General features: G+C 37.8%; 1 protein-coding gene across 1 annotated transcript; it reads left to right on the forward strand.

Moving 5' to 3' along the window:
* Positions 1-7,837: 7,837 nt before the first annotated feature.
* On the forward strand, positions 7,838-9,301 carry LOC116159842 (cyclin-H-like). The gene is made up of 6 exons (XM_031472925.1): positions 7,838-8,044; positions 8,097-8,293; positions 8,344-8,545; positions 8,592-8,823; positions 8,871-8,985; positions 9,033-9,301. The coding sequence occupies exons 1-6, from the start codon at positions 7,928-7,930 to the stop codon at positions 9,154-9,156; spliced, it is 987 nt and encodes a 328-aa protein (XP_031328785.1). The 5' UTR covers positions 7,838-7,927; the 3' UTR covers positions 9,157-9,301.
* The last annotated feature ends 3,769 nt before the right edge of the window (positions 9,302-13,070 follow it).

The following is a 13,070-nucleotide window of genomic DNA, read 5'->3' on the forward strand; positions in this document are numbered from 1 at the left end:
ATCTGTCATGTTTTACACGAAATCAGATCTTACCTCGCAGACGCTTTCTACTAAATTAAAGTGCCCCTACAGTAGGTACAGAAAATGGTTAACATTGGGTTATACCAATTTGGTTCACATTTTTGCTATACTTCCTCATTGAAATAGTACTTTTAAACTCGACAATTTATAAAAGTTCTTAGTCTGTGGCAGAAATTTGCAGAATTAGTTGGAATGGTATAGGTAAGTCTGCAAGTTGAATACGCGAGTGTTCTACTTTGCCAAAGAATATAAGATTAAATCAACTTTCGACTTGCAACGAACAAACCTACTTTAATACTATGCTACCAGTAAGTACTTAATAAAGTTAGTGCCGCTCGATACTAAATACCATACAAATGGACCGCCCCGACCTAAGGCGATGGTAGTAGGCGGCCATGTTAACGGCCCCTTATGCTCTACAACCGGTCTTACCATTCTTATTTACCACACGTTCTCCTAATATACCAAAAAAAATACTTACAGAAAAAGCAGATTTTCAAATGCTATCCATTCTTTTATTTAGATGTTTCGAATTTTTATTAAATTACCACTTTCGCTTTGTATCTATAATTTTATATCATTAGCAATCTTAACTCGATCCTTAGTTAATTACAATATTGCTCATTCTGCTTCAAGGTGATAATGATAAATATATACCTAAGTACCTATTCCTATTGTGCGTAGATGTGAAGTAGATACATGTATTTATTTTGCTTGTTTAGAGGCCGTCACCTTGAATTAGGTACATCGTCTGCTTTCAGTTTGTATTCAAAAATACAAGGAACAGTTTGAGAAGAAAGTAAACTGCCTTCATTATTAAAAGTTATTAATAGACTGTTATTTTAGTTTAAAATTTATCACTGATGATTACTGATAGGGAATCAGGTAGGCCTGGCAGGTATACCTACTTGACAAGAATACGCAAGAGTCAATCGAGTCAACTGCACGAAGTACAAGTGAACACCTTAAAAGGGAAAAAAAGCTAGTTCGCAGAGGAGTTCTGAAGACAACATAATATGTATATAGGAGGTGCCCTGCCTATCGGAAAACTTGTGTAGCATGCAAGGCAGAAATCATTTTGTAGCAATTTGTCCAGCGAAAAAAAGTAAAGAAAGCTACAGCTCAAAAAGGGAGAAGTGGAGTGAAAAATTCCCCCGTCGTGAGCAAGCAACTTCCAAAAAGAAGGTGCATGTGTTAGAGAGAACAGAGGAGATAACTTCCCAGGTAACAAAATCGCATTGCTGTAATATTCAAATATTCTTGGAATATCAAACAACATTCAGATTATTCTGCGGATATTCCCTGAATCTGAAATGTCCCCTTTTTAAATATTCGAAGGTAGTGCAGGCGCTGGATAGATTTGAGTGTGCAAAAACCGAGGACCGCATTCTGCCAATTGATCCCAGTTCAGAAAAGCTTGTAGATTAATAATTCGGATGTTGCCGGAATACCTCTTGGTGCAATTTTGTGTTATACCCCCTCCTCTTGCGCCGAGAGTAAGTTGCCTATGAGTGCATGTTATATTTCTATCCTGATGATAATTTTGTGACAATTATTGTTTTTTTTTTAATGATTAACTATAATTAAAGGTTGGCAAATGAAATTAAAATAGAAATGATGAATAAAGAATTCATAAATTAAATAGGTACACCAGAAAAATCAATAATCTTCCAAAAAATGCAAATATATCGATATGAGAAAATGTGAAAAGAGGGTCGACATTGTCCTCGTTAGATATCATATCAAGCACATCATATATTTGCAAAAGAAATTGCAATAACATTATTTACACGTCAATAAAAATAATATATACCTAAATATAACCTTATACACTATGATATAACATATAAATATAACGCAAACTCACAAGTAATTACAAGGAAGACGAATATATAGCAGCAACAAATATGATAATATAACTTTAAAATATAAAATTTGGAAGGATGTTACAGGAAATTTTCAAAATGGGAACTCGCTCTCGAAATTGAAAATAACCCACAAACGCGCGACAGAGGATGTTTTAAATTTGAATACTACAAAAATTAATATTGTTAATGGAATGGAACTTGTTCATTGAATTCAATTAAAAAAAGTTCAACACCTTTGGCGATTTTCTGAGGCATTCTTCAAATAAATCTGCAACCTTTTCTTGCAGCTAAATATAATAAGACGAATTGATGATATTTCGATAAAAACTTTAGAGTCAACCTTACGTAGTAAAGGTCAAAAGATTAAACATTTTGTAATTTCAACACAGCAGAATTATACGCGATAAATTCAGCGTTAATAGTAGCCGGTCACAAGAAACTTAAAAGCATTGTAATACTTAGTGATTCACTTAGTGCACTCAAAAGCCTGACAAACATCTACCCTACAGAACCAGAAGTTGTTAAAATAAGAAATTCGATACATAAACTTCATCAAACTGACCAGACGGTGCAATTTGTATGGATTCCCTCACACTGCAACATCAAACAAAACGAAAAAGCTGACCAACTAGCCAAAGCCGCCACTAGGAAAGAAGAACCTGACATGCCTATGAGCAACATCTCCGATCTAAAGAACTTCGTCAACGTACAAGTGGGCAAAATATGGACAAAAGAGTGGAATGACATAACAAACAACAAACTACGAACCATAAAAGAAAAACCTACCAAATGGCAATCACCTATGAATATCAGCCGGAGAATGAGAACAACTCGTATAAGGTTGGGCCATACGAAAATCACACACTCGTACTTATTGAGAAGAGAGCCATAACCATCATGCGAGAAATGCAACGAACACCTGACTGTGGAACATATACTCCTGATGTGTTCATGAATATACAAGACAGAGAAATAAATATCATCTAAAGGATAACCTAAAGGATAAGCACCAAGTAGAAGATCTGATAGGATTTCTCACCGAAACAGAACTATTAAAACTCTTAGAGAACTTAAAGTTATAACATATACCTATACCTATTATCTATAACTTGTAAACAAGTCAGGCCAAAAAACCTCTGTCGTTATGGCCGTATGAACATAAATAAAAAAAAAATGATCGCACAAAAAGCCAAAAATTGTAATAATTTGTTTTCAAACCCTGAAAATAAATTAGATACAGCTCGTTGGAATGCTCTGTACTGCCCCTCCTAGATATACACAAGTACAAGAAGATCGCGATCTATATATCTGTGGAGGATTTGAATTTTCCACAAAACAAAACAATTTTTAAGTTGGTAATACGCGAAATGCCATATTTATTTAAAAGCAGTGGCAAACCAATTTAATGGGCCACTAAAAAAAATTCACAATTAATTAATGAATGTTCAAGACACAGTTGCACTTGAAAGTGTTTGATGCTGTTGGTATAGGGAAATGTGGTATCAAACGGCGTAGATTTTCATGTATATTTCGAAAATGCAATAAGATACAGAGTGTTCTATTTAAAATTAGAAAGTTGCTATCGACATCCAAAAAAAAACGGAACTGAAACGATCATCATAATATTTTCTTTCGATAGATCATAAAAAACTATGTTGGTACGCAAATTTTGACTAATATAGGTACTTACTTTTAGGTACCGATTTGTATGAAACGGCCTGTATATGTAAAACAAAGTCGCGTATGTTATACCAGACTTATAACTCAAGAACGGATGGACCGATTTTCGTGATTTTTGATTTGTTCGCTTCGTGCCCGACCCGCATAGTAGAATAACTATTAAATATTGAAAAAAATATAAAGATAATTATTATAAACGTAAATAAAAAACGATCAAGTCAAATGTTTTCAATCTTACTAACCGTCAAATTAAAAAGTGCCGCTTAAAAATACGCAAATCTTCAAAATATTGAAAGTGTATACATTGAAATTTTGCAACAAATTTAATCTTCAGCATATTCTGAAACGATACCTCTTAAGAAATAAGTTTTCAAAAAATTTAAAATGTGCACGCGTGCACAGTACACTGTACAACAAACTAGGGTACCCGGTACGTAATAAAAAGGCGAAGGATCACGCATCCCCATTATTCATATTCTCTTCATTGCACCTATTCGTGCCCTACTGCAGACTCTAATTTAGTAATCTGCCTTCTTACGTGCCGGTACCGCTAGAAAGCAAAATTGAGTAGGTATATCCGTATATGTTAACGCACAATACTTTCAGCACAGTGTGCTTTTGCAACAAATCACCCTTCCTGAAACAGCATCTCTTAACTCACAAAATCCCAAAGGGTATAAAATGCATACTGATACTGTAATGTTCGTTCGGGATAGGTGATACAACGTTCGTCGGGTCTGCTATTATCTACAGGGTGTTTTTTTGTGAGATTTAAACGTCTCTGGGAAAGTGAAATAGGTGGGTTTTTAAAAATTTATACTTAGGGGTTCCCTCTGAAGGCCGAATCGATGTAAAATATTTTGAAAAATGGTGGCACGTAGAGTAACTTTGTTGTTATAAATGGCAACTCCTCTTTTTTATTGCATTTTTGGATCCTATGTAAAATTCAGTTCGTTTGATACCCACATTGTCGATATTTACCTACAATTTATGGTTTTTAGGTTTTTTTAATGAAATGACCATTTTCTTACTGCTGCATATGATTGAGAATCAAAATTGGCATATTTTGATATTACCTACTTATTCCTAATAGCTATCTTATCTTCAACAGTTCCTGACCTATTAGGTACCATTTCATTTAATTAATACTTATACCATTTTTTCGGATTTTCTTTTTAGTAGTGGCCCATGATTTTAGTTAGTAGAAGTTTGACATGTAGGCTTCTTGGGAATTGTGAAGCACTAAGAGAGGATTTCTAGAATTCCCTACGGGAACGGGAAAAAAACGGGATGTTGCCGAGTTATCACTCGAAACTGCGCAAGATTGGGGCTTGAGCCTGAGACCGGAGGTTTCTTTGAAGGCGTTTTAGGTGTACCTACTCCGAAATTTCTTCCCGATTTTCCCACGGGAACAGGGTCCTGTGGTATATACTATATTTTTTGTATATACTTCTTCAATCAGCAATTTCAATATTTAAGTCCAAACTTGAAAGACAAAAACCTGTTTAATTGTAGAATCAAGATTCCTTGTCATGTTAGATTGTGAGAGTGTAGTAATAAATGTCAATTCAAAATAAAGATTCTCATTCAAAACGACGACGCAAATTCACAAAGATATATGGAAAGCGATAGAATGACTATAAAATAGGGTCTGTAGACTGTACCAGAATGTACGTACCTATATTTGAATGTACCTAACCACTTTTTTTAGCGCATTTTTGAAAAAAATACGCTATTATATTCGTTATTGCTGGCAGGCCGGCTGTCCGCCTGAGATCTCCACACTACAATAGCTAGAGAATTCAAATTTTCACTAAAAGCTTTCTGCTATAGTGTAGATGTGCAGGCACTAGTCTATTTTGAGTTAGATTACTTGTGAGATCGATACTTGAAGAAAATAAATTCGATATGGGTTTCGGAGGTGCTATAATTTTACCGTTAGATAGCGCTACCAGTATAAAAACTTATTATTTACTTTGTGATTTGTTTTACAAAATGAAGACGTACCGTCAATTGAAATTAATTATTTAACGCAGCCAAAATTACTCGTGAGATCGATAATTTTAAACTTCGCTAATAAAATACTGACCTGCATGACCAAAAATGCGCTTTAATCGTGCATATAAATGCTGATTTACAACTTGTTTTAATTCCGGAACGCTATAGTACTCAAAAGTTGCGATTGGCATAGAAAAGAAAAAGTAACAAAGAAAGTTACACTTTTATATATCTTCCGGTCGCGCATGGCCGCCAAACTTTGAAAAAATTTTACAAGTACAGAGCGTTCGAGATAAAAGGGTCACTCAATATCTCTTTTATTTGGGGATATACAACAAATTGGTCAAATATAATTTTATATGTGACATTACGATCTGTCTGATTGCATATTCAAACTTCAGGAATCAGTTCCGGTATACCCGGAAATCAATGAAACTTTTGTTTTTCAAATAGGTACAATATTTTTTACGATATTTGAAAAAAGCAATCGATTTGCTGTAAGACAACATAAAATATGGATATTTTATGTTGTCGTACAGCAAATTGATTGCTCCTTCCATCGTAAAAGAAGATGCACGCATTACATCGGAAATGACACCGGAAGTTTGAATATGCGATCAGATAGATCGAAATGTCACCTACAAATGTATATGTAACAAATTGTTCGTATCTCGCCGAATAAAAGAGACATTGAGGTGACCCTTTTATCTCGAACGCACTGTATTCAAGAATTTTTTGTGACTATGGAATTACTTACAAGGGTCTTATACCACTTAAAATGTTCCTTACGTATTCCTTAAGTATTAAAAAATTACAGTAGCATATGTATATGACGTTTTTTTTACCAAAATTCTCAAGTTTTTTTATTCCCGTAAAACAAATATAACCTTAGTGATGAAAATAAAGTCCTCTTCCTCTTCTCTAATATTTTTTATCATCTTCTCCGAATTCTGCACTGGGCGATGTTTTCAATCTATATGGTGCAGCTCTTAGCTCGTTTTGTGGAACAAAACTACCCAGAACTCACCACGAGGAGGTGGCTGCACTTCGAGTTCCACCCACACCCTTCCCAACCAACCATCCAATGATAAGGGTGTGCTACAAAATTTGGATTGTTTTCTTTTACACCTTTCCATATTCACACTTTTTTGTTTCGTCTATTCTGCAACCTTACATTCCGACGTATGGGAAAAAGTGGGAATAGATGACTCTAATAAAGCCATCTCTTGCACTTTGTCCACATACTTTGCCTGTAAGCCTCAGTAACAACTTTAACACATCTTTCGACACTTTGAGTATGATACGGGTATCCTCTTATGTCCAAAATTGACTTTGAGTCACAGTTTGCTGCTTATTAACTGTGTTATGTCTTCAAAATGCTTAGCAACGGAGGAGGAGTAAGTTTCAAGGTGTTCCATTGTATCAATTCCGTGTAGTCTGTAGCTTCAAAGTATTATTTTCGAGCGCTTGGGTTTAGACGCGTTTTGAATGCAAGACAAAGCATTCCGAGACTTTAAAACTCCTGAATTTTGAAGCTACATACTACACCATGGAAGCAAATTCTTTCAGAGCCAGTAATTTTATTATATGGCAGACCTGACAAACTTCATGGGTACATTCAATTTCCAGTTCCCGGATGGGACACAAGCTCGATTTCGGCGTCCCGTCTTATCTCGTCCAAATGTCCCACTCCCGAATGGGACATAAACTCTGTCCACCTCGCGCAATTTTAATAATTCAGAAACCTTCGCGGGCATACGTCCAACCATTCCCCAGAGTTCTGGGCCCCAATGAGCCACGATAAAAACGGAATATAGGTTGGTCTTTGGTCTTTAAAAAACATTTTTTCTGCCAATAACTTTCTAATACTTTTGCAAACTCGTTTACATTAAAATTACACAAATTATAAGCGAAGGTATGTCGGTTTAGCATTTCGTGCAGAATTTTGAACACAGCTAAATATAAAATAATAATGTGAAGTAAAATTGATTGATATGGAGGTGCGGCATTTAATGACGTTGCGCCTACAATATCTTATCATAATCATGAAGCATTTCCAGCCGCACCTATTGATTCTTTGTGTTTGGAAACTGTAATTATATTTTAGAATTTACATAAACACTAGTTGGGGATAAATGAAAAATAACAATCTTTATACAATTCGATTAGTGGTTTCTCGTCAATGATTTGTGGCATTTCACTACTGCCGTGCCCTCTGCATTTGGGAAGCTGAACTAACCTTTCGCAATTTGCCTCAGTGTAGCACCACCCTGTAAATTTGTTTATGTACAATTTGAATTTGTAGGTTAGGATGCTTTTTCTCCAATTTACTTGAAATTGAAATGATCTAACTGTGGAAAATGTTTGCAACAAGTACCCAGTGCAAGCACTGGATGTTTACCAGCGAAGACGAACTTAACAAATTACGAGAAAATGCGAATTTTAAACATATTCAAACTTATGGTCGACAAGTTAGTGTAAGTAGTGAATCTACCCACCCCCTGAAATTTACAAGTCCTTACACTTTAGGAGGCAAACCGGTATGAGGTATTTCTAACACCCGACGAGGAGAAATTAATGGTTCGCAAGTATGAGTACCACTTACGTGACTTTTGCAAACGTTTCCAACCCCCAATGCCTCGCTGCGTTGTTGGCACTGCATTTCATTACTTTAAAAGATTCTACATCAACAACTCGGTGATGAATTATCACCCAAAGGAAATTATGTAAGTTGCTCGTGCCGCCGAATTGATTTCTACAAGTTTTCACATTTCAGGGTTACCTGCGTGTTTTTAGCTTGTAAAGTTGAAGAATTTAACGTTTCAATGATGCAATTCCTAGCCAATATAAAAGGCGATCGTGATAAAGCCTCCGATATTATTTTAAACAATGAATTACTTTTAATGCAGCAGTTAAACTTTCATTTATCCATTCACAACCCTTTTAGACCGGTTGAGGGCTTATTTATCGATATAAAGGTGAGTGCATTCTTTTGGTGGCATTCGATGTTGATTGTATTTGCAGACCCGTTGTACGTTAAACGATCCCGAAAGGCTTAGGCCCGGAACAGAACACTTTCTGGAGAGATCTTTGCTTACTGATGCAGTGCTTCTGTACTCTCCCAGCCAAGTCGCATTGGCAGCAATTCTCCATGCCGCCTCTAAATTGCAAGAAAATCTAGACTCGTACGTCACAGACACACTGTTTGGGGTCGAAGGTCGTGGAAAGCTCGACGAGCTAATAGATGCGGTCCGTGGTAAGTCTAGCAGTTGTATAGCGACCGTAAGTCATTCACTTTTCTAGGGATTCGTTCCATGGTAAAGATGGTCGATGTTGCTGTCGATAAAAACCACCAGAAATTGCTTGAGAAAAAGTTGGAAAAATGTCGAAATCCTGAGAATAATCCGGACAGTGAAATGTCTGTTGATCTGATTCTGTTTCATAAGTGTAACTGTTTTGTTTCAGTTACAAGCAACGTATGCAAGCAATGCTGTATGATGATGACGAATTGTACACACAAGTTGTATCAGAAAGGCAAAATCTGGATGATTCCACACTTGGCATGACTATTACATCCCCTGGTGCATAGTGGCTTTGCACTGGAGTACTGAATTTTCAATTGAAGATCTAATAGGAGATAAAAATTATTGTTTTCTTGTTGTAACTGTATTGTTATCATAAGTATTCATTAATTGAATTTGTATTAATATTGTCATTAAAGGTATAACAATGTACTCGACTACAGTTTATTAAGGTGCAAGATGGACTGCCTATGTGCCAGGCTAATGTTTCTTGTTTTAACCGCCCTTATTGAAAGGGATATTGGACAATTCAATATGTTAAAATATTAACTTGCTAGAAGTAATTGTCAGTGTAGTTATGTAATTGCTCAATAATTAGCACATAGCTATCTGCAATAGCTGATCATTGTGATTTTTTTGTGCTACCACACATAAATGTCAGGGAGCGACTGTCTCGGAGGGCTGCTCCGCGCCCTCTGTCTTTGGTGCCCTTGTGGTTTTATGTAATTGAGATGTTAGAACAAATAACGATATTAACGACGCAAATTTGAATGTCATACATGACGTTCTGTTGCTTTATTATTAGTTTTACATTGTGACCATGATGATATTAAACCCTGGGATGGCGCGGCTCTGAAAGTGCAGAGACACGTCGACTAGAGTAACCAAGGTGCTGATTGTGTTATGCAGGCTCCCGCGGAACCATCTTCCGGACAAGTCCATGGATGAAGGACGTTCTTTCACAGGGCGGGAAGCCTGGTATAGGGACTTCCTTGCGTTTGACGTCAAGTAGGTAGGGACCGACAAGAAATCCAAATTCCAACTTTTTAGGGACAAATTATACAAATAATTTGGATTGTTTTCGTCAAGATATCCAATTTTTATCGACAAATTATCCAAATCCAAATAAAGCGACAAAATATCCAACCAATTTGGAAACTCCGATTTGGATATCTTTTTTAGACAAGAAATCCAAATTTTATTCAAGCCCTTTAATCACGTATGAACCTTGTGCAGTACGAAACATTTCAGTTTCAGTGTTAAAGCACGCCATAGCATTTAGTATGTTTTCATACAGCGTCAAAGAATTAGTGCCTACCTAGTAATAAAATGACTTATAGGATAGCAGCAAAATGAACAACGACGAAATAAACATCTTTGATGCAGCTCCTATAAGAGTCCTGCAAGAACAACATTCAACGCGTGATATAGCCTTAGACCTGCACTGTATGGTCTAAGGATATACCTTTGGAGGAAGTGGATCAAGCGGTTCAAGCTTACTGAAAAATTACGCTAGAAGCAAATGGTGCTAACTCCTTCCGTGGTCTGTGAAGTATAATTAAGGCGCGGGGCTAAACTTGACTTCAAACCATCGTACGTCTTTCGAATGTTCTTTTTCCACAGGCAGGCAATGTAATGATTATACCTGTAAATAAAAATAGTTATTTACATATTTACATAAAAAAGCGGCGTACCTTTATCTATACGAAAATTGGATATCTTGTTGAAAACTTTCCAAACTTTTTGGATTTCTTGTCTAAAAAGTTTGGATATCTTGTCAAAAAATTTCCGAACTTTTTGGAAATTTTGTCCAAAAAATTTGGATTTCTTGTCTAAAAAAAATTCGATATTTGGATATCTTGTCGCGCCACCGACAAGATATCGAAATCGCAGTTTCCAAATTGGTTGGATATTATTTGTCGCTTTATTTGGATTTGGATAATTTGTCGATAAAAATTGGATATCTTGACGAAAACAATCCAAATTATTTGGATAATTTGTCCCTAAAAAGTTGGAATTTGGATTTCTTGTCGGTCCCGTCCAGCCTCCACCTTCGTCACAGCGGGGAGGAGGAGGAAACCGCTTGCGAGTTCCGAGCACTCCTAAAAGTGCTCGAGCGGTGTATCGCGAGAGCTAGGGGAAGAGTACCCGTGAGCGGTAAACGCTCAAGAGCGGAAAAAGCGCCCCGAAGCGGAAAAAACGTTCGCGAGTGGCGCTTAATCCTTCATCGCTTGAGACCGGTTAAAAACGCTCACGAGCGAAAAAAAACGCTCAGGAGCGGAAAAAGCGCTCGTGAGCAGAAAACACCGTTCGCGAGCTGAAAAAGCACTCGTAGTACCCAGGTCTGGTAAGGAGGTTCGCAGGCTCTTTTAATGAATCTAAATCTAAACGAGGATCATGGGAGGGCTTTATGTGGTAACATAGAAACTTTGTAAAATCCTTTCGAAGGACTCGGAGCAAAAAGTGGGGACAATGGGGCTTCCATGCGGTAGAGATAATGTGTACCGCGCGTGGGGATCTCACATGTCCCCTGGAAACACTTTCCAGACTCTGGGAGTTGAGTAACTTCGGACCCAGCAAAGGGAGCTACTCGGGTCGTAGTACGGCCGATCGACTGGAAAGTATAGCTGCCCAGGTGCAGGGGGATCTCCGAGATGGGTGGTCAGCACGTTCAGGAATAGGTATCGCTCAAAGCTGGAGAAAGGTAAGCAGGCAACTTACCTTTCTTCAGTCGGGGTCGTGCCAAATATGACATGGCGAAGAATTACAGGTCCATCAGCCTATCATCATTCTTCTAAAAACGACGGCGAAGCTGATGGATGCATACATAAGGAATGGGGCACTGGTCCTTATAGGTACGTAGAGTCTTCCAACATTTCAACATGCTTACAGGGCTGGTATGGTCACGGAGGGGGCTCTTCACAGCCTTATGTGCAGGCTGTCTACCGGCGGGCGGAGGGGTAGCCTTGGGAGCGTTTCTACATATCAAAGGTGCGTTTAACAGAGTTGGGTAGAGCATTCTAAAAAACCGCTCGAGCAAAAAATGCTCGAGAGCATCGAGATGTTTTGCAATGCGAAACTGCTTGCGAGATCCGAGCACTTCTATAAAAGTGCTCGAGCGGATTACAGCGAGCGCTCGGGAAAAGTGCACGTGAGCGGAAAAAACACTCAAAAGCAGAAAAAGTGCCCGGGAGCGCAAAAAACGCTCAAGAGTGGAAACAGCGCTCGGGAGCAGGAAAAAAAACCGCCTAGGAACCAAAAAAGCGCTCTCGAACGGGAAAAGCGCTCGCGAGCGGAAAAAGAACTTGCGAGCTAAAAAAAAGCGCTCGATCGCCGAGCCGAGCACTTTTTTCTCAGTAAGAATTACAAAGATTGGTGGCAGTAGGTTTTGGGGTATGCTCTTTGCGATTTTGCAAAAAAAATTCAAAATTCCTACCACGAAAGAGCGCGCCCTTAAATAAGGGTGCGAAAAAAAAATGATTTCGAAATTTGGTATATGGGCGTTTTTGAATATGAAAATAACCCATTTATTTGAAATTATATAACGATTATACGGAGAAAGATGTTATCAATTCTCTGGTCCATCGTGCTATAACCGCGTCTCCAATAAAGATAATCTTAGGAACGAATTACAGCACATCATCCAACGGTTTTTACAAGACCTCACCTCTCCTATTCGTGCAGCCGTTTCTTAACATTAACATAATCATCTTGATGAAAGGTGGCCGCATCAGGAAATAAAATAGTCGAATAAAATTTAGGGTTCCAACGCGGCGACGTGTTGCAATAAACTGGCAGAACTCGACTCTAAGGCCATAATCCGTTGGCAATATTAGTTGCTGTAGGTACTTTTTGTATATGGTACCGGTACAGCAGTTGTCCTTTTAACACAAGCCATACGTAGTTCTTACCACTCACCCGTGATTCGGTCCGCGTACAAGTCAAGGATCTTCTTGAACTTCTTGTGAGACCTGCTCTTCGAATTCAACACCCCTACGAAATAGACGTCCCGGTAGCGCATAATTGATCTTTCTCCGTATAATCGTTGGGTTTCAAATGCGTGCGTGATTTTCACATTTTAGCGCATTTTTTAATAATTAAAAAAACTATTGTTTGCGTTTTGTCCGTTCGTCCGGTGTGTCTCTCCGTCTGCCAGTCTGTCCGTTCGTCCGGACATTTATCGTGATCCGATATAAATAAT

The sequence above is a fragment of the Photinus pyralis genome, unplaced genomic scaffold, assembly GCF_008802855.1.
Source record: "Photinus pyralis isolate 1611_PpyrPB1 unplaced genomic scaffold, Ppyr1.3 Ppyr1.4_LG1, whole genome shotgun sequence".
NCBI classification, from domain to species: domain Eukaryota; kingdom Metazoa; phylum Arthropoda; class Insecta; order Coleoptera; family Lampyridae; genus Photinus; species Photinus pyralis.